This window comes from Ambystoma mexicanum, chromosome 2p (assembly GCF_040938575.1).
Source record: "Ambystoma mexicanum isolate Mex_15411 chromosome 2p, UKY_AmexF1_1, whole genome shotgun sequence".
Taxonomy (NCBI): domain Eukaryota; kingdom Metazoa; phylum Chordata; class Amphibia; order Caudata; family Ambystomatidae; genus Ambystoma; species Ambystoma mexicanum.
In genome coordinates, this window is record NC_090923.1 from 597,463,371 (window position 1) to 597,486,153 (window position 22,783).

Genomic DNA, 22,783 nt, shown 5'->3' on the forward strand with positions numbered 1-22,783 from the left:
CGAGCGGACCGTTCAAGTCCTTTATAAAGGTGTCCAAAACGGACTGAGGAAATATTGGAGGGAAAAATTGGAGAGATCCCCAGCCACCTCTTCTCCCCCTCATTTCTGACTGCCTGTCCGCCATCCAGGAGTGGTGTGCCGTCAATGATCTCTGCCTTAATGCCAGTAAGACTGAGAATCTCCTCATTGGAACACCTGCTCCCTCCTTTCCAGTCACTGTCTGGCCGTCCTCCCTTGGCCCTCCTCCCTACTCCCAACTGTGAAGCTAAAAACCTCAGGGTCATCTCTGACGCCACACTCTCCTTCTCTCCTCACATCTCTAAGAAGTCACACTACCACCTGCTTAGAGCTATTCTTACTTTCCTCTCCTTCCCGAGAAGCTCACCGTCTCCAGAGCTCTGGTTATCTCTAGGCTGGACCATTGCAACAGCCTGTTCCTAAATCTGCCTGCTTCTACTCTCCGCCCCCCCATCCAGAACAGGACTGCGAGACTTGTCCTTGGCCTCAAGCCTAGGGATCGTATCTCTCCAGGACTGAAATCTCAGCACTGGCTCCCAATGGCTGCAAGGATTAAGTTCAAAACCATCTGCGTTGTCCACACGGCCTTCTGGGGCCCGGGGCCTCAATACCTTCAGCTCTCGCTTCCAAAATATCTTCCCTCGAGCTCATTGCTCATCCGCCTCCAACTCCCTCAGGGTCAGTCACTTCTCCAAGCAACGAGCTGGAGATAGATCTCTTTCCTCGGCTGGGGCCTCCCTCTGAAACAGTCTCCCTGCCTCCCTGAAACGAGGAGTATCATCTCCGGTTCCGGAAGCACCTCAAAACCTCTTTGCTTCTGCTTTTTCTCCTCCTCTCCCCTGCTGACTTCCTGGCCGATACTGAAACTTTACTAGTTACCTGGCCAACCCCCGATCTTGGGCCCAGGTGTCCCCTCCCCCCTGCCGTCAGTAGCACACCTGCACTGGAAATCCACGCACTTAGGGACTGTTTCTGTATCCCTACAGTTCCACCACCAACACTTGGTTCCATGTCTTAAAATCGTGGCAAAAATGGCTGTTTACACAAAATATCGTAGCAAACATTTGTATTTGTATTTGTATTTGTTTTATTTGTATAGCGCAAACCAGGCCCGGAGGCTACCGGGCGCTTATCTTAGCAACAGTGGTTACATAATATTATGACATTTCAGGTAACATTTAAATTGACATAATAATCAAACACATTGGTGGTTTGTGCAGAGATACATAGGTAATAAAGTATTCAGAGTGCAGTTTGGTCATCAGATGTGACTAGCCAATGTTTGGCTTTGAATAGATTCAGAGAAGGAAGGTTTCTGATAGTAGGGGGGGCAGAGTTCCACAATTTGGCTGTCAAAACTGGGAAGCTGGATCCACCGGCTGTTTGGAGCTTCTATCTAGGGATCATTAGGCTCTGGTTGAGGGTAGATCTTAGAGATCGAGATGGGGTATACTGCGTGAACAGTGAGGAGAGGTATATGGGGGCCAGGTTATTCATAGATTTGTAGGTCAAGGCAAGCGATTTTAGAGAGACCCTTTGGGTGACTGACAGCCAATGAAGGTTCTTCCTGGTTTCCAAGATGTGGGCTGATCTAGGGATATTAAGGGCTGCTCTGATGGCGTTGTTTTGTATGACCTGGAGTTTGTCTAAGTTGCCTTGATTAGTGCCATGGTACAGTGAATTGCAGTAGTCCAGTTTGGACATGACCAAAGTCCTAGCAAGGATTGTACAGTTATGAGTGTAAAGAAAAGGGCGGCATGCTGTGATCAACTTGCATGTGTAAGCAGCGGCGGCCGCAACTGCATTCGTTTGTCTCTAGAGGGAGAGAGTGGTATCGAGGTAGATTCCAAGCGTTTTGTTATCTTTGGAAACTTTTAGGGAGTTTCCGTCGATATTAAAAGGAGCTGAACAATGGGTTCAGCTTGTTAAGTCTTTGCTGTGTGCCTAGAATGAGGAGCTCTGTCTTGTCGTCATTGAGACAAAGCTCATGTTGAGCCATCCAGGTTTGGATGATGAGGTATATGTCATTTAAGGATTTTGAGTCTACCGTGTAATCGCCCGTGATGGGGACGAGTATCTGGGTGTCATCGGCATAGTTAGTGTAGGTGACACCCAGATAGTCGAGCACATCAAACAGGGGTTTAGTGAAAACGTTGTAGAGGGTAGGGGATACGCACGATCCTTGGGGGAACCCGCAAGGGACTGGTGCAGGGTCGGCAGAGGCGGTAGGGGAAGAATACCCTCATCTGTCTGTTATCCAGGAAGGATTGAATCCAGTTCGTGGCCTTGTCGGAGAAGTGGGCGGCCGTTTTCAGGTGGTGACAGAGGATTTGGTGGTTGACCAAATCGAAGGCTGCAGATAAGTCTAATAGTAATAGCAGGGCTAGTTTGCCTTTGTCTTTGAAGTCCTCAATTTGGGTTTTGAGATCTAGGAGGGCTGTCTCCGTACCGTGCTTAGGTCTGAAGCCGGATTGTCTCGTGCCTAGTAGATTGTTTCCAGGTAGTTCTGTATCTGAAGATACGCTGCTCTATCTAAGATTTTTAGCAGAAATGGGACTGTCGTGATGGGTCTGTAGTTGGTTCGTACCTCCGGATCTAAGGTAGGTTTATTTAGGAGGGGGATGACCCATGCATCCTTCAAGTTGTTAGGGACCACTCCCGATTGAAAGGAAGCATTAATAAATGTGGTAATAAAAGGTGCGAGGTCATGAGCCGATTCCTTAATGATCTGGACTGGACATGCATCCCCCTTGGCAACTGGGGGGTTTTAAGTTGCAGATTATTTTTTCAACCTCCAGAACGGTGAGCGGTGTGAAGCTGAATGGCACCGGGGAGTCTGGGGTGGTTATTTTAGGTGGCAGGGTATTGCAAAATATAGGAGTGTGGAGGGAGTTTTGTTTGGCGTTGATTTTGGATTGCAAAGTGGTTGTTTTGTTGAGAAGTGCGTTTTGTATATTATTGCACCAGGTGCTGTCTTTGGTGCACACGTCAGGGGCATGGGAGGGGGGATTCTAATTTTGAGAATTTTAAATAATTCTCTTGTGTATGATTCTGCTTGGGATATGCGTGAATTATAGGTCTCTTTTAGCTTGAAGGATGGCTTCCTTATATTTGAGAGAGGTGATCTGTAGGGAGGCTTTATTAGCTGAACTGGGATGACTTTTCCAAAGGGCTTCGGGCTTGCGCTTTTCTTTACGCAGAGCGTTAAGCTGCAGAGTGAACCAAGAGTTTAGGTGGGACTGTTTGGCTTTGCGAATTTTTAGTGGGGCTATGCTCTCAATGGCTTTGATCATCAGGCTGTTGAAGGCGTCTACTAAAACAGTGGGGTCCTTGTCATTGTGCTGCGAAACGAGTGTTCAAGCAAGGGAGGATGAGAGGAAGCAGTTTCTCCCTTGTGATATCCTTTTTATTTCTGGTGGCTAAAGCGGGGGCTATGGTAGGTGTAGGCTGGGGGTTGGTGGCTGGCAGGAGGAAGGTAATAACATGATGGTCAGACCAAGCACAAGCAGCGTTGGAGAGGACATTGGTATTGCAATTTAGGTCAGCTAACCAGTCGAGCTTTCTGCCCTTGTTATGTGTGGGATCACGAATGCGCTGCTGGAAGCCTATGTTGGAAAGGGTAGTGTCAACTTCAGGGGGCATGTGGTCCTTTGGATCGGAAAGGCCGAGGTTGAAGTCGCCTAATAGCAGTATCTGGGAATTAGGCTTAGTATTAGCCGACATGGTGGAAGCAACATCAATAAAGGAGCCCAGTGGACCCGGAGGTCTGTATACAAGATGGAGTGTTGCTGTTTTGGTGGGAGAGAGGGAAGGTTTCACCGATAGTTATTCTGCAGAGGTGAATTGTGTGTTGTCGGCAGCTCTCATAGTGATCTTGTCGCTATGTATGAAAGCGACTCCTCCCCCTTTAGACAAGTTGAAATGACGGTCATTTCTAATAATGGTATAACCCTTGGGTAGGGATAAGGCGAGGAGTGGGCCAGAGGCATCATGTAGCAAGGTTTCGGTAATGGCTAGGAAGTCAAGGTTCTGGACAGTGATGAGGTCTGCGATGTAACGGGACCGTGCCGTAAGGGATGTTGCATTAATAAGGGCTCCCTTTAGCGCTGAGGTAGGTGGGGTAGACGGGGGGGGCGGGGCAGGGTGATGCGCGTAGGTTGGGCTGTGGAGGAGCGGTGTGATTGCGCTGAATACAGGGTGGTCTGGGCAGTCTAGATCCAAGTCCGATATTCCTATGTAGTAGTGCACATGGGAGGTTTGGTGTAGGTTTGGTTGCAAAGTGCTTGAGCCACAGGGCTGGGTCGTTAAGGTAGGGATTCGATGGAGGTTCCGAGCAGTGGAGCATGGTGGAGGGACGAGTGAGTTGGAGGTCATGGTGTATCTTAGGGATGCTGGCAGGGTAGCTGTTTGCAGTGAAGGATAAAGATCCTAAGATGACTATGTGGGTAAGGTAGAGGCTGGTATAGGACATCGACTGCATGTCGTGGCTAGTTGGTTCTCAAGAAGCTTGAGGTGTGGTGGCAGATGAGGAGTTGCCGTTAATGTTGCAATGTCTCGATACTAGAAACTGTTGGCTACGTGGCAAAGGTGGTAGCCACTATGTTTGCAATAATGCAAATTAGGCTATAGTCAGCAGAACTACAAAATCATTTGGGCTCAATGCTAGGGCATCTAGATTCAAACAATGCAAATTAGGCTACAGTCAGCAGAGCTACAAAAACATTTGGGCTCAGAACAAAGGCTACAATCAGCAGTTCTTAAAGGCAGTTAGACTCAATGCACTGAAGGTATCAACTGTGAAGGAGAGGTTGCAGTTGGACTTGACTTAGACACAGTCAACAATAAGACATCATTTGGATAGATAGATCTATGGCGACTACAGAGAGCATGCGGTTGGGCAATAGCGGAAAGAGCAGTATATGCAGATGACTCGTGCAAGCAGCAAAGTGCCGAGGCACGTTATGGGGCATGGACTGCTCACATGTGTACTGCGGCGCAGGAAGGGGGCATTAGTTATGCCGGAGCGATTGTAGCTTTGTAGCCGGCTTTAGGGTGGGGCGAGAGTACCTTAGTGATGTCGGCGGAATGGGCAGCAGGACATGGCCCTCGGCCCAACGGCTCAGGACAGGCTCAAGACAGGAGCCGAGCCTTGTTGGGTGAGCCTTAGTGGGTGTTGCCGGCGTTCGCCTGCCGGCGTCTGGTAGGCTCAGAAGAAGAGAGAGAAGGCCAATCGGGTTGCAGGGGGATGCGCCTGGTGAGGGTTAGGCCCAGCCAGCCATTACCCTTTTCTGCACGGCCATCTTGGAGTGACTAGACCTCGTGGCAAGTAATGGAGGCTAGCACTCAGATGGTTTGCACATGCCGTGGTTTTGCCGCCACAATCATGCAATGGATGCAGAAGACACCCCTGCAACCCCCAGACCCATTATACCATTTAAGGGGAGCGGGGGACACCCCTGCAACCCCCGCTCCCCTTAAATGGTATAATGGGGTACACCTTTACCGGGTCAAACCACAGCATTTTTGCTGCAATTTATTTTACCAGCGACATTTTTGCCGCGATTTTATTGCCCGAGACCCAACACCTGACGTCTGCATTACCCTTGCACTTGCCACCAGCTGGCCGTACGTTACTTACTGTTTATTATTCTTATCCCATGCACTGCACTTTACCCCTCCCCTTTCCCATGCACTTGCGCAATCTGAATGATACCTGGCCTAGTAGGATCCTTGTCTGTCTTCCCTCTGTTACCCTCGCCGCGCCTTGAAACACTTGTGTATAAGCGTGTTATAAATGCCACATCATATCATATCAGTGTCATTATGAGCAGTAAGTGATGGACCCTTCGTAGATTTTTCCCCCTTGCAGACAGTGCAGGTTGGGGTGCTGCTGCTTTGCTCTGATCCATTTTGAGGAAACAATTGCTTATACAATTCAATGACCCCCTTAACCAGCTCTATTGCAGATCAATAAATGTAGTGCTAGTGGAGTATAATGGTGGTAATGATGGTAATCCCACGCAAGGGGGAAATATGAGGTCTTCTCCTTTCCTTACGCAATCATGGCGTTCCGTAAGTAAACTCAGACGAGGATCACACCACCGATGGCTAAGCACAGGGGAACAAATTAGGTAAATGCGGGAAGTAACTGCAGCAATCATGGTCTCATTTTTAATTTTCGTTATCACGCTTTTTCACTCACAGCTAGCCACAGTACAAAGGAGAAGAAAGGCCCTGCCACTTCCCAAAGCCCTCCTCACTGCAAGTACCCTGGTGTGTTTGGTCCAAGTAGAGAGGTGTTGGGAAAATTGCTTGGGACTGTCAGGGCTCTTTGCACTATACTCCCAAGAGGTGGGCAGGATAAGCACGGGAAGCACCGGAACAGCTGGCATAGCCCACTCCCGACCCCACTCCGCTTGAGCAGTGGGCCACCACAAATGAAGGAGGATCACAGCATAAAATGTGTGCTCCCATCACAAAGTGGCAGAAAATGACAAACGAGCACTGTAAAGTGGGAACAGCCTACTCCGCTATCAATTTATTGGAGTGTGTGTGGTGGTGTGTGTGCGGGAATGCGAGTGTGTACGGAGTATACGTGGGTGCGCATGTGAATGAGCAAGAGAACGCTGAAAGACTGGGGTGGGGTGTGGTTTGTGCCGAGCCCGAGGGCCACTAACATGCATATGGGCAGGGAGTTGGTTCATTTTCATTTAGCAGTCAGTCTGGCAATACTTTCATAATGTTGCATGGTATTTAATATCCATGAAGACAAAAGCAAAGATTATATGTTTTTTTATTAAGTGGCTGAAATGGTGTACTTTGGTGGAGGCAGTCTGGCTATATTTGATTACTGCGTCTTTACTGGTAAAGCAAAAAGTGTTCTTATGTGGGTATACTGTACTACAGTGGTGCAGCCAGTCTGAACATGTTTTCTCATTGTAACATGGAAATTTGAATGCCAAAACCAGCAGAATTATGTTTTTGCGTGAGGATACTGGAGTACATTGGCAGTGCTAGCATGGACATGTTTTCTTATACTATTACCGGCATTATGCATACAGCAAACGTGAGTATGTTCTGATATGGGACCACGGGCATATACCGGTGCAGCCATCATGAAAATGTTTTTACTGGCATATGTTGTGGCAAAAGACATGATGAAAATGTGTTGGACTATTCTCCTGTGCACAGTTTGTGTCTTGCAACTATTGGAATTCTCATTAGCCACACTACAAATCAGATTACAAATGATATGGCTTTTTTACCACTTTCACAGAAAGTGTGATCTAACATGCACCATTTTTACACATTATTTAAAATAAATGTCGCTGCATGGTGTGGGGATGAACCTCCATGACCCCCTCCCCCCCTTTGATTTTTTCAGGCTCCCTCTGTACAGTGTGATGTGCCTACATATTTGAATGATACTGTGACAAATCACGTGAATGTGTCCCTTCTCCCAAAGACTAGGGAGGTGAGCCCGCTTCGCAAAGTCCTCCCCTGGGGGTCAAGGCAAGTTGGACCTCGCTGGGGTAGACTCCCCTTGTGGGGACAAGGACTCAAGTTCCTGTGATGAACTCCCTAAAGGATATCATGAAAAGACCTCCTTGGAAATACCATACAGAGTCTTGTATGAAAAGAGAACAGTCATATGTTATGGTCAGCAAGAAATAGTGCAAGCCCCTAAATGGAAAGCTCCATTTAACTAGGAAGAAGAGGATGGAGCAGGATTCAACAAGCGGAGAGGGAGACACAAACGTCGGCCAGGAAAGAACCATGGCCATGTAGTACCCGTGAGGGGGCAGGTGAGGGGGGGGGGAAATGGGGAGACCGAGGAAGCCCGGTAGTCTGGAAATTGGTTCTATACCGAAAGCAGAGCGCTGGAGGTGCTGCATCCCTTCTGTGAGAGAAGATCCTCCCTGTGTGGAAGACGAATTGGAGGGCAGATGGACATGTCCAGAAGGTCCGGGTACCACGTTCTCCTGGCCCAGTCTGGGGCAATTAGGGTCATAGTTTTGCGGAATCTTCTCAACCTCCTGATCATCTGAGGAATGACAGGGACTGGAGGAAACGCGTACAGAAGTGGAAACTCCCAGTCCACTACAAACGCGTCCCCTAAAGCTCCTCTCGGGGGAAATTCCCTTGAACAAAACTGATCACACTTCCTGTTGATATTGGTGGCGAACAGATCCACTTGAGGGGTTCCCCAAAGGGCGAAGATCTCTTGAAGGACTTCCTGAGCTATCTCCCACTCGTGGGAGACTGTGCTCTGCCTGCTCAGAGCGTCCGCTGTCAAGTTCTTCTCTCCGATAGAGAGATTCCTTCTGGGATTGCCCAAACCAGAGCTGCATCGCCCCTCTGCACAGAGGGAGTGATCCTACGCATCCTCTTTTGTTGAGGTAGGGCACGGCCACTGTGTTGTCCATCATTATCAGGACATTTTTCCCTTGTACAGATGGCAGAAAAGCCTTCAGCGCTAATCTGATTGCTCTCAGCTCTAACAGGTTGATATGTAGTCTGGACTCCGATGGAGACCAACGACTGCTGATGGTCAAGTCGTTGACATGGGCTTCCCACCCAGTGAGTGAGGCATCTGTGACTACTGTTATCTCCGGCCATGGTTGCCAAAACAGTTCTCCTTTCAAAATATTCTGACTGGCCCACCACTCAAGGGCTCGAGCCACCTTGTCCGGAACCTGAAGGAGATCTGCCATTCTCCCTGAGAATTGCGACCACTGAGTTCTTAGTGCCCACTGGAGAGATCTCATTCTCAGGCGAGCCTCTGGCACAAGGAAAATGCAGGATGCCATGAGGCCTAGCAACCTCAAAAGGTCGAAGGCTGGGAGACGTTGGGCATTTTGAAACTTGGTGACCATCTGCAGAATATCTTCAGCCCTCACCTCTGGTGGTGAGGCTTTCCCCAGGGAAGTGTCCAGGACCGCTCCAATGAACTGGAGTCTGTGATGGTATCATCTGTGACTTCTTTAAATTGAGGGAGAAGCCCAGTTTGTGAAGGAAGTGGCAGACATAATCTAGTTGGATCTGAGCTTGTTCCGAAGATACTGCTCTGATCAACCAATCGTCTAGATAGGGGTAGATGTGGATCCCTTCCCTCCTTAGACTTGCAGCCACTACCGACATTAGCTTGGTGAAGAGCCTCGGGGCGGAGGTCAGCCCAAATGGCAGCACTCGAAATTGATAGTGAGAGTTGCCAATTGCGAACCTCAGGTATTTCCTGTGTTTGAGATGGATTGGCACATGGCAATAAGCATCCTGAAGGTCCAGAGATAACAGCCAGTCCTGAAGCTGGAGGGCCTGAAGGATCTGAGAGAGAGTTAACATCCTGAACTTGTCCTTCCTGAGGAATTTGTTCAAATCTCAGTCCAATATGGGTCTCAGTCCTCCGTCCTCCTTCGGTATCAAGAAGTAGGGGGAATACCAACCCTTGTTCCTCTCCGCTACAGGTACCGGTTCTATGGAACCTTTCGCTAGCAGGTCTAGAATCTCCTGCAAAAGGAGCGGGTCTGGAAACTTCAAAGAGTTGTTCCCCGGTGGATGTCTGAGGGGTGCCTAGGAAAGGCAGGCAGTAACCTTGGGCAACTGTCTCCAATGCCCAAGCATCTGACGTAATAGCCTGCCATTCCGTCAGATGTTGAGTTAACCTGCCCCCTACTGTTGTTTTGTGAGGAGAGTCCTCAGAGCGGTTTGGAAGCGGCTGAGGCAGATGCTGAGGGTAAAGAGGCACCTGCAGCTGCTGCGGCTTTTTTACTTTTAACCCGTCTACCTCGGGTGAATTTCTTTTGGCTTCTTTGAGCGGCTGTCCCCTTCCAAATGCGGAATAGAAACGAAAGGATCTACCTCTCCAAGAGGTTCCTTAGGGGTGATAGTATTGCAGCTCCAGGGGATTTTGCTGCTGCCTTAGATGTTTGTATCTTCTCTAGACTGTCATCAGCCTTTTTACCAAATAAAGAAGAGCCGTCAAAGGGCATATTCAAAAGTCTGGCCTGAACTTCCGGAGCAAAACCAGACTTTCGTAACCATGCAAACCTGTGAATTGTAGTACTTGCCGCCATGGCCCTGCTGATACTGTCAGCAGAATCAATGCCAGTTTGAAGGGATTCGCACATTGCGTCTTTACCATCATTAATGATGTTCAGAAAAGCTTACCTTTCTTCTCCTTCCGGGAGGCAGTCAGCCGCTGATGAAGCACACTCCCAAAGTGTATGGCTGAATCTTGCGAGCGTACAAGTAGCATTAATGGATTTAAGTGACATGCTACATACAGAAAAGACCTTTTTTGACATAGCGTCAAATCTCTTGTCATCCCTGTCTTGTGGAACAGTAGGGTATGCAGATCTACTGTTCGATGAAGTTGCTGCTTGAATAACTAGACTCTCTGGAGTTGGATGTTTTGACAAATATTCAGGGTCAGAAGCAGATGCCCTATATTTGGCAGATAGCCGGGATAACCTCAGGAGTTTCCCAGTTGGATGATATTTTCCTCTATAATGCAGTATGGAATGGAACCACAGGATCTTCCTGTGGGCCTTTAATCAAGATGTCTGTAAGGTCATCTTGTTGAAAAGTAGGTAAAGGTGTAGGCCAACCCATGAATTCTATTATTCTGGCCATTAAAGTTATATAAGGGGTCTCAGCAGGTTCCCCTGGGTCTGGTTTGGCAAATTCCGCTTCTGGGGAGTATCCAACCCACTTGCATCATGCAAGGAATCTTGCAAGTCCTTCAACCTATTTTCTTCAGAGATAAATTCCTCTGGTAAAGGTGTTGCAGTTCTCTGCAACCCAAAAGGTCTTTCCTGATCAGAATCCTCACCTTCATAAATGGAGGATAAGACATTAAAATAATCTGACCTTGGAAAAGGCTTAAAACCAATTTCTAAAGCAGAAGGGGCTAAGCTTGTGGTAACTGGTTGAGAAAACGTTGACGTCGTCGACGCAGAAGTCAAAGGCTTTGAAGAAACCGAAAAGGGCGACGAAAAGGTATGAAGTGACCCCGAAGAACTCGAGAGGATCGGAATCCTACTCGGAGTAGTCGAGGTTATCGACGACATTCGAGGTCATGATGGGAGCCCTCGGTATGACTATTGACTGCGAGGTAGTTAGTCGTAGGTTTCTCCGAATCGATGCAGTCCTAGACGCCGATAAAGACCGATCTATGCGTCCATGGGCCATTCGATAATGGCATCGATGACGCAGATTTAGGAGTCGAAGGGGCCTTCGACAAAGGCGTCGATGATGCAGTCTTACTGCTTTTTCTCGAGGGTTCGGAACGCTCTCAAGCAATTTCCTTCGCCGGGTGCAACGACTCGCGGCGTTTCGACTTTTCGGGTCTTTCACCAGGGTATCACCTTTAGCCTCTCCAACGGGGTCGAGGCCGCTTTCTCGAAGACGCTAAGCATCCTTTTTGGGAATTCCTCCCACTTGGCTGGAGCGCTATGTTTTGCGGGGCAGGTGACCCTTTCAGGGGAAACAGAAGAAGACGAAGAAGAGGGAGATCTTCAACGCCTCTTTTTCGAATGTCTGGATCTCGAAGAATGATGGGAACTACTTCGAGACCTCGAACGAGAATATTTACCGTGCCGCCGAGGAGACGAATGTCTCGACTCTGCCGAGGAAACTTTGGAAGGAGTTTTAGAAGTTTTAAGAGTCTTCCCCCTTTCGAGCTTTCCCTTACGCTCCTTCAAGGCTTTCGCCATCATGGACATGCAGTCCTCGCATTCTGAACACTGGTGCTCTGACCCCAGGCACCACAAACAGATCCTATAAGGATCCGTCAACGACATTGTCTTTCCACAATCTCAACATTTGACGCTGGACCGTGGTGTCGACAGATCAGATGAGGAAGCCATCGAAGCGAGTAAGAAATACTTGAGGAATAAGTATAATATACTTTGAATAACGAACTGAACAACACGATTCCGAGGCCCATGAAGCGCCGAAAAACAGAACTGAGCAACGGACGCTGCGTGAGTCTATTTATACGCATGATGACGTCGGCACCGATACGGAGGCTGTCGAAGGACACTGACTCGAGGGATTTCGACGCGCAGCACCCTCTACTGAAAAAATGTTCCGAGGCCAGCAAGCTGGAAGTGATCTATCAAAGATAAGGAATATATCAAGAGGACACAATCCCTTCGAAACATCAATTTAGTTTATTTGGTGAGATATCAATAGATAGCTGCTCCACAGTTAACCTCATCAATATCTCAGGATGGAAAACAAAACAGTTCCAAAGCTGTACAAGCCACAGCAGTTTATAGCGCACTGCAAATTTAAATAAATAATACATATAGATTCATCATTCTGGTTGAACATTTTCCATGTGCTGCACAATTAATCCTCAGGGTCCTTTCCAAATATTACTTTTTGCTCCCTTCACCAGACCACATGACCATTCTGAAGCCTAGAGTTATACTTTATTTCAGATTCTCATTTCTTTAATTCTACATTTGCACCCTGGTTTTCTAGCTATTCATTTTCTATTTAATTTACTGAGGCTTCCGCTTGGGTCCCTCGCATCACCCAGTTCTTCCTCCCCTACTACCTCCCACCCCCCGTGTATTGCAATTCATGATCAAAGTTTTTAAATCACACTGGCTTCTAGAGGCCGCTTGGATTTCCCGCCTTACCTTGGAAGAAGTCAAAGGGTAAAGTAGGAAATGCAGCTGGATAGTCCTTCCTTTGCTGCTCTAGCCGTTTCCTCCTCTCAAGCTCTTCCTGTTGGGCTGCTAATGTTCCAGCTTCCAGCTGATCCTCCCTTAACACTTTCCTTGAGACAAAAAAGAAAACACAAGTGTTTTAATTCTTAACACATTACTAATAATCAGATAGTCACGTTCAATGTGTGATAACTCAAAATTAAAAAGATACACAGAATGAGAACCACCACATCAGAAAAGGTGCATTGTCACTGGGTCTCTACTGTATGACATTTGTTTTGATAGGAAGCAGACAAAGCTACAATGACTTGCAAAACAAAAATGTCAACTTCGAGAACAGGCTTCTTTACACCAACCGCTTGATCATTTGGTGCAGACCTTTGAAACAGTGTGAAAATGCACTGCACTGCGACTCTTTCATTTGACAGAATGCGAATACAAGTGGTTAGATTTTCACTTCTCGTAGAGAGGAAGCCCCTTCCCATGAGGCCAGAGAGGTGAGGCTGTTAACAGACAGTCCCCCCTTGGGGGTGGTAAACAGTGACGGATCTAATGGGGAGAGACTCCCCCTCTAGGGACAAGAAACACCATCTAAGGGAAACTCGGTACGACACTCCTCACCCAAATATCTCTAGCCCTAAAACCCATTCCACGTAACTCCTCAATACCAAAGACATCCATGCATCTCTATAAAATCAATACTTAACATCCTTGGCTCATACTAGAACGAAGAAGAGCAAAAACTATGCAGAACAAATACAATGGGCAAGTACCGGAGCGAGGAGAAGGTGCAGAGTCGTACTGACTAGTCCTAGAACCTCCAATGAGCCTTCTAGTGGTTCGCTAAATCCCATTGGAAAAGCACAGGTAGAAAAAGAGGAAAAACTATGCAAGAGGGTGAGAATCTGTTCTTGCTGAGCCGTGACATTCTAAGCTGGCAAGCCAGGACAAGCAGGTAAAGAGGAGCCCAAGATACTGTCTGCCGGCAGAGGCGGTCCTGGAAGGGCCACTGTGCCAGACCGATAGAATGGAAGGTAGAATAGGGATACAGCCGACCGAGGGAGCTGGAATGCATGGTCAGCTGGAGCAGTGCAGCCCGAGAAGAAGAGAATGCTGCGGAATCACCACTGCTGCTGTCAAAGCTGCCCGAGTAGTGACGCGGAGAAGCCCACATCTGACCTGAAAGTGCTGGCAAGTGCCCTGCAAGTATCTGGGTTGCCAGGGTGGTTGGTGTGACGCCAGAAAGGCAGAGAAGTGAACCAAAAGAGTGCAAGCCCTTTGGGTGGGCAAGAAACACATTTTTAAATTCTGGAAGAGTGACCTTAGGCCCTCTGTAGATGGCTGGTTTCATGACTTGTTGATGATTTTGGGTAGAGAGAAGTAAATTATCCAGTCAAGAGGAAAGTATACACGTACTCTGATATTTGGGACATTTTCAATGAGTTTTACGCTTAATGTTTTTTCTCTCCTCTTTTCTATTGCTCCCTTTGCATATAGGAAATCGTTTACAGTTGATATGTTCTGTTCTTGATATTTTATTGTTTACTTGTTTGATACTCTTACTGGAAAACCCAAAGAGCAAGATAACTGGAGAAGGGAGGCATTCTCTGCAAGAACCCAATAGTGAAGAAGTAAGTACAGGCAATAAGGAATGTTGATGTTTGAACTGGAGCTTTACTGGTATTTGACATTACAATTTGGAACTTTGTTATGTGCCTTGGAAAGGGATTAAGACCTGTGGAAGGTAGTCATTCCTCAGGCAGAGATCCCACCCAAGAACTGAAACTGGGGTCCATTTTTCAGAAGGGAAACATTCTCCTGGACCAAGAAGATCCAGTTCTTCATTAGTTTAATTATAAGTGTAAGGGACGGAAATTGTTTTTTGACACAGGACAGTGGACTCTTGATTTGCATGGACATCCTGACTGAATCCTTAGTATTTTAGGTGAAGTAAGAAAACCCCTCAGAGTTAGGGTGCGGTAGTATTCTCTTTATTTCTGGTATAATAAAGGTTTATGCCAACAATTTTGTCATCTGTGTGCCAATCTCCTCCTTCTGCACCCTTATAATGGTCTGAATTTCAATGTTCCTGACAGTTATAAGAAAGCTTGTAAGATCAAGCCAGGAGCAGCAGTGCACAGCTTAAGTCATCCGTCTGTCCCAGTATCCACACACTAAAATATATACAAGAAGATTTCCTATGGTGTACTGCTTGTAAATCTAGGATGATTTTTGGTGAGACCTTAGTTTATAGTGAAACTGCAATTATGTTGCCATATGCCATTAAGAAGCCATAACTATGAAAACAGCATCATAACATCCAGCTTGTTTCGGTAAGCAGAAGCACCCCCTCCAATAAACCAACCAGAGAAGAACAGGATGAATGTACCTGCAATCCATACAGATACTACATTTTGTAAGGCTCGGGCCAACTGTTGTAGCCACTAAATAAACCTCAACTGTCCAGTTAATCTCATTCTAAGTGATACAATTGCATCTGTGAATAATGTATTCCACCGCAGAGTCTTTAAAGAACAGTCTGCACTTTTTCACAATGAATCACACATACCTAATTGCGATGTATTTGAAGTGTATGTTTGACGGAGCATCACTTCTATTGCACTTATCACTCTGACCTCTCCTTGTTCGCCAAGGTCTTATTGTGGTAACAAATGTGTGTGAAATAAGATTGAAAGCTGGCGGCACAAACCTTGGCCACACACCCCTTGTGGTGATGCCTGCTGGAATAAAATAATGTCTCAACATATTTACACAATCACATCACCATGAAAACGCATTAAACGCCTTCACCTGTAATACACATCAACACAGTCTTTCTCACGATTTGCTTTATTATCCACATGTCTCTTGGTTGTTTACTGTTTGAAAAGAAAGATTTGCTTTACCAAATCAATTTCTACATTTTTAAGAAACTACAACATACTCAATCATACCATACAACAGATAAACTGCATTAGCAGAGGAATGCATGTGCCCATCAGAGTTTTGTTTGAAATGTTTATGTTTACAACTGCAAAAGGATCTGACACTCTGGCATCTGCATTTCAATCAACATTCTCTGGCACCGATTTTTTCTTTTTTTTTACAAATGCACTGCCCACAGTTGAACATGTGTAGTGTAAAATCCTTGTGTTGAGAACTTTCCTTACATATTAAGGCCTCTTGATGTATTTATTTCACAAACTGTGATTACCATTGTTCAAATTTTTATGATTTCTCTAATGTATGTTTTATCTATAGTTTTTCTTATAGAGTTGCATTTTTTCTAACTATCCTCTTTGAATTGTATAATGGATTGTTTGCACTAGTTTTCGTTTGAACCAGAGCACACTGATGGGAAAATGGAGGCAAGACAAAGACAAGAAATACCAGGGGCAAGGCAGTGACACTGAAGATGTATTTCCTGAACCAAATCGTATAGGCGATGTCTCCACTTGCTGTCAATGCCAGAACTGATCCTCAAATTCCAAGAAAACACATGTAGCCAAAGAATTTCACTTGCATGCCCTTCACATCCACAAAAGATCCCACATAACAGCGCCTACTTGGCAGAAGATTTTCGGAAAGCATGCATTCAATTCTGTTTGTCATACGATGATGGTATTGATTCATGAACTAGAGTGGCACTGTTAATCCTTGGGTCCCCACTAATGATTGAGTATATAGCATTAGATGAATAGAAATATGTTACAAATATTACAGTAATTTCACCAGCCTGACTGGATGTATTTTGTTCCATGTGACTACTTTATATTAATAACCCATATAGGTGGCACTTGACATTTCCATCCATCCTTAATATGGCTACAGCTGACTTCTGCATGTCTACTGTGACTACATGACTCGGACACAGTAACACGTTTCAATAGAACCTTTATTGTCAAAATATTAAGAGGGGTTGGGGAAATCCTACCTGTCCCTATGTCTATGCAGGGTTTCCCTGCCTCAACAAAACTAATAAACGACTGTCAGGATGTTAAACGATTGAGTGTCCTGCATCCAAAAACCCCAAACTAACCCTTATACACTAATCTCACAACAAGGTGTACAAGGGAATTTGTGTAAGCTATGCTCTTGTAGCTAAGTTCTAAGGTGTCGAAAACAAATTACTGAAAGTTCCACGAGAGGAAGGGCTCCTCCCTGCCCTTATGTTTCTTCTGGTCTTTCAGTGTCTGTCTGGCACTTATGGGTTAAAAAGTCAAATAATGTTCAACTGTTTCAAAGGGTGCTCCCCTGGTGTCCTTTATACAATATTTCACTTCAAAGTTTCAAGGGCGACAACTTGCGTTTCTCCACTTACTATGCTTTCACAGTTTTAAGGAAAATAACTTTCCTTTTGTTCATTCTGTTTTTCTACATCCAATATATTGATACAGTACAAGTTTATACGAGGGGGCACGGGGGGGGGATAAGCATTCTTTTAAACACACAGTTCTCTTGAATATTCAGTTTACCCCACTGTGTACCTCAATGAACCTTAAAGGGTTATGGTTCTTCCCTTTTCCTTTGACTGTTCCTCTTTTTATCCCTGGTGTACTCTCCTGCCAGGGTATTGCAGCTTTATTACGGATCGTTAAAAGGGGTTTGGGTCTTCCCTTTTGTATTTGTTCTCACGGTTTCAGGTTTACTCCTCTTCTCACCCCTGCTTTACTCTTGGCAGGCTATCACAGTTATGTTTCCTGGGTGCAGGTCCCAGACTCGTACAGTGCCTGGTTTACTCTCCTGCTAGAGCTTTAGATCCTTTTATGGGTGTGAATCCCAGGCTCACTGTTTGCCTGGTTCACTATCATGCCAGGACTTATCCATTCCCCACTCACTCTTTCATCTAAGAAAGTGTCACCAACTCTTTCATAACACTGGTCGTATTCGTGTCTGTCCTTTTCCAAGTGGTGGGCCACCAACCCTTTCTTCACACTATTCGTATTAACTTCTCTCTCCAAGATTCGGGTCACAAACGCTTTAACACTGTTCATATTAGTTCCTCCAATTACTTTAATTGGGCTTTCTTGCACTGTTAATGATATGCGACATTCGCTCTCAAGCACTCTGCTAACCCACACTCTCGTGGCTTACCGGGCAGCTCTGGCGTTCCTCACATCCTTCAGTCTCCCTCTCCTTCAGTTCGCCGACTGGGGGTGCATCCACTTAGCCGTTTGGCTCCCTCTTTATCATCCTTTGCTTCTGGCGGCTCCAGCTGCCTAAAGCAATAAAGTGGTGAGCTTCTCTTGGGCCGGTCTGTCTTCACACCGTTCTTATCAGCCTCTGTCATTCCAACCAGCATCAGCACAAGCTGCCTTCCACTGCAGTCTCTGCCTCTCAGTCTTATACTGTTCATATGTGTGTATTTTGAAACTTCCTGGCATTAGTTAACACTATATAAAAACTATAACAGAGTTTGCATTCGGTCATTCTCATTCTATCCCTCTTCGTCTCAGTCCAAAAAAAAAAGGTGGGAGGGGGGCAAATAAGGTTGGTCAATAAAATTTGGCAATTATGATATGATAAGGCATTTGTAACGCGCCTATACACAGGTGTTATAAGGCGCGACGAGGCAGGGAGGGGGGAACAAGGGGAAGACAGACAACGATCCTACTAGGCCAGGTGTCATTCAGATCGCTCAAGTGCAGGGGGAGGGGGAGGGGAGAGGTGCATGGGGAAGGGGAGGGGGGAAGTGCAGTACAAGGTAAGTAGAATAAATAAATAAAAGGGCCAGCTGGTGGCAAGTGCAAGGTAAGTGCAGAACAAGTGCTGGGAAGGGGGGGCTGTAAGTGATACAGAGACAGTCCCGCAGTGCAGGGGTTGCCAGGGAGGCAGTGCAAGTGGAGAGTGGCTGGGCCCAGGACCGAGGTCGGTGAGAGTGGCCCAGTTGCAGATTCAGTGCAGTTTCAGCGAAGAATTAGCAGGGGAGAGGGAGAGAGAAAGCAGAAGCAAAGAGGAAGGTTTTGAGGTGCTTCCGGAACCGGAGATGGTTCTCCTCAAGTTTCAGGGGGGCAGGAAGGCTGTTCCAGAGGGAGGCCCCTGCCGCGGAGAGAGATCTACCCCCAGCTCGTTGCTTCGAGAAGCAGCTGACCCTGAGGGAGTTGGAGACGGATGAGTGAAGGGCTCGGGAAGGAAGATATTTAGGAAGAGAGAGTTGAAGATATTTAGGCCCCAGGCCCCAGAAGGCCTTGTGGACAATGCAGAGGGTTTTGAACTTTATCCTCGCAGCCACTGGGAGCCAGTGTAGAGATTTCAGTCCTGGAGAGATACGGTCCCTGGGCTTGAGGCCAAGGACAAGTCTCGCAGTTCTGTTCTGGATGAGTTGCAGAGGGCGGAGTGTGGAGGCAGGCAGATTAAGATAAAGGCTGTTACAGTAGTCCAGTTTTGAGAGAACCAAGGCTCGGGAGACAGCGAGCTTCTGGGGGAAGGAGAGGAAGGGAAGAATACCTCTGAGGAGGTGCAGCTGGTAGTGTGACTTCTTAGAGACGTCAGATATATGAGGCGAGAAGGAGAGTGTGGAGTCGAAGATAACCCAAGGTTTTTTGCCTTGCAGGTAGGAGCAGGAAGAGGGCCAAGAGAGGCCGGCCAGAGAGCTGCAGGGAAGGAGGGAGTGGGTGTGCCGATGAGCAGAATCTCAGTCTTACTGGCATTAAGGGAGAGGTCATTGGCGGCACACCATTCCTGGATAGCAGACAGACAGTCAGAGATGAGGGAGGGAGAGGAGGAGGCCGAGGGTAGCCTGAAAATGAGCTGGGTATCGTCCGCATAGCACTGAAAGTTGGGGCAGAGAGCGGCTATGCGGTGGGCAAGGAGTGCCAGATACTGCTTGAACAGCCAGGGGGAGAGATTAGATCCCTGGGGGACACCACAGGTGGAGAAAAAGATGTCAGAGAGGAAGGACCCGAGTTGGACCTGGGAGGGTCGATTGGAGAGGAAAGCGGTCAGCCACGCCAGAGCCTGACCAGTGATACCCAGGTTATCACGGAGACGGATGAGCAGGATGGCATGGTTGACAGTGTCAAAGGCAGAAGAGAGATCGAGCAGAATGAGAACACACGGAGTGTTGGAGTCGAGGTTCAAAAGCAGGTCCTCACGGATGTTCAGGAGATCTTTATCTGCGTCACAATAAGCCATACAAGCATGCTGCAAAGGCACATGGGTGTCATTAAAAATTGCATCTGAAGGTTTATTTGGATTCAGTATTTTCATTCCTCTCTACAGTTCATCCTCCCCCACATAGTCAGATAGGCACCCCCAGGATCAGTCAGGTGGCTTTTGCCTTTCCCTGGCCATGTAAGAGAAGTTTCCCACCAGAGAATCGGTGACGATGTTGCTGCATTCGTCACACTACCCATTTATATATGTTTTATGGTTTTCCCCATGGCACACATTCACAAATGTCAAATCATTGCTTTTGAAAGAAAGTGTTCGATGAGTGCTGAAAGTGTTTTTTTGGGGGGTTACAAGCATTCATGTAATATGAATTCCTATTTGCATTTCTATTTGCTCATGTAAAATAGTCAACGGTTGCGGCTACACAGTAAAGTAACTCATCAAAATAAAACTCTTTGACCAAAAAACGGACCACGTTAAACCATTTGTCTGCCCCAGCCTGATCTCACCTTGTGCATTGCAGTCACTCTACATGGGGATAATAGAATGGGATGTCTGGCATGAATAAAAAAAAGTCTCATAGATAATAGTTTAAAACATCTGCTAAAGCTTAATCCATTATATTACTCTTTAATCAAATATGTATTGTATGACTCAACAGATGGTACTGTCATGAGGAATACAGAGAATATACCTGCTGGATTCATGGCATTCTTGAGCCAAAGTGCATCAAGTGATCCCTGCATGTGTTGGACTTTTCATCCGTGAAAAACTCAAGTTCTGCTGGACATTATGACGGATTTAGTATAGAAGATATTGAAAGAGCAAGGACTTCATAACAATATTTTTCTAAAGCACATAAATGATACAATATTAAAAAATGTAAAAAAGCCAATGCGAAGGTTAGCATTATCAATGCCAAAAGATTGCAAATGTATTACTGTAGTATCTGTTATTCATCAACTCTTCAATGATCTTTCATTGTTCTCCAGCATAGATTCACTTGCTCATGAATATTCTCTGTTGTCAGGCTGGGATTCCTTGGTAAAAGAAAACACTGTTTCACTTTAAAACTATTTCTCCTCTAAACCAATCACTGTCCTCTGGGCCATACTGCCCCCATCCAATGACAGTCCTCTACCAAAGCCCTGCCTCTGGCAGCCATCTTCAGATGTGGTAAGCACCTAAAGTGGTAGTATGACAAAGAAGAGCCACAGAGGGGCCGGAGGGAGGGTTCGCATGTGAATCCATGCCAGACCCATGCTGGAGAACAATAGTTACAGGTAAGTAACTTAAAGCTTTTCTAGCATGGGGTCTAGCATGGATTCACATGCTCATGAATAACGAATACACAGCAGTACACATTACACAACCATGGGAGGTGGCAAAGCTCAAAAGAAGCAATCAACACTTAACCCTGGAACAAACTCACCTCAAGCAAACCTGTTGTGTAGCACTGCCTGGCCGACTTTGGACTCCTCCCTGGAATCCCGGTCGACGCAGTAGAACTTTGTGAAGGTATGCGTGGACCTCCACATTGCAGACCTGCAGATGTCAAGCAGGGGCACCCCAGAAAGGAAGGCCGTCATTGTAGCAATCCCTCTGGTGGAGTGGGCTCTCGGACGACCTGGCAGCGGCCGGTTCGCAAACCGATGAAAGAGCATGATCCAGCCGGAGAGTCATCTTGAGATGGAAGCCTTGGACAATGCCTTCCCATAACTCATGGGACCCAAGATCACAAATAATTGAGAAGTCTTCCGAAAACTCTTTGTGCGTGCCATGTAGAACCTTCAGAGCACGAGCAACATCCAGCAAATGCAAGGCCATCTCCGCCGACAAAGATTTTGGGAAAAACACAGGCAAAACCAAAAACTTGAGGTGGAATTCCGACTGAACCTTCGACATTGAAGAGAGTGTGTTCTACCCTCGATTCATGGCAAGTCCAATACAGTTGCTTGCAGGATAGGGTTCTGGATCTCACCCACACGTCAGGCAGGCGTGATGGCCACAACGAAAGCAGTCTTCGACGAGAGAAACTTGAGAGGTTTTATGCATAGGCTCTAATGGGGCACACATTATCCTTGTCAGAACCAAGTTGAGTTTGCACGCCGGGGCAGGAGCCTTCAACGGCAGGAAGGATCGGAAAAGTCCTTTGAGAAACTCCTGGATTTATCTGTGGGACCACAGTGAGGATCTCCCTGGGGATATGATGTAGCCTGAAACGGCAGCCAAGTGCATCTTGATAGATGCGTGAGCCAACCCAGCTTTTGCCAATGACAGCAAGTATGGAAGAATCTGTGGAGCAGTCACCTTCAAAGGGGTAATCTTTTGCGACCCGCACCACGTAGCAAAACGCTTCCACTTATGGCCATAGCACTAGTCGACAACGCCTTGGTTTTGGCGAGGACCTCTATGCAGTCTGCTGGTAACTCATATCCTCCAAACTCTAAAGCTGCAGGAACCAAGCCTTCAGGTTCAGCGATCCTGGGTCGTGATGGAGGATTGCAACTCCATATCTGGTGAACAGATCCGGAAACACCGGCAATGTGACTGGAGGCGACACTGACTGGCTGAGATGATCTGGATACCAAATCTGCATTGGCCATACCAGGGCGTTAGCATCTTCCTGTATCGACATGGTGTGTGTTGCTGACACTTAACAGAAGAGAGAAGGAGAGAAACAGCCTTTCCCATGGTAAGGAGAAACGCGTCCCCCCAATGCTCCTCGGCTGATGGAATCTGCTGGCAAACTTCTGGCATTTGGAATTCGCTGCCATGGTAAACAAACCGATCTAGGGTCTGCCCCATTCGACGAACAGACGGTTCACCTGATCCTGACAGAGTTCCCACTCGTGGCAGGAGCGTAGTTCCCTGCTGAGGGAGTATGTGATGGTGTTCTCGACTCCCCCCAGCTGGAGACGGACAAGGAACATCGCCTGTCCGATGATCAGTGCCACAAGTCCTGAGCTTCC

The 22,783-nt window shown here is 46.9% G+C and overlaps 1 protein-coding gene across 1 annotated transcript in view; it reads right to left on the reverse strand.

The window, feature by feature from the left end:
* RAD54L2 (RAD54 like 2) overlaps positions 1 to 22,783 on the reverse strand; it is a 1,748,428-nt gene that overhangs the window by 1,482,187 nt on the left and 243,458 nt on the right. Inside the window, exon 4 of the mRNA XM_069644107.1 lies at positions 12,669 to 12,808. Within this exon, the coding sequence (XP_069500208.1) occupies positions 12,669 to 12,808 (140 nt within the window). The remainder of the gene's footprint in view (positions 1 to 12,668; positions 12,809 to 22,783) is intronic.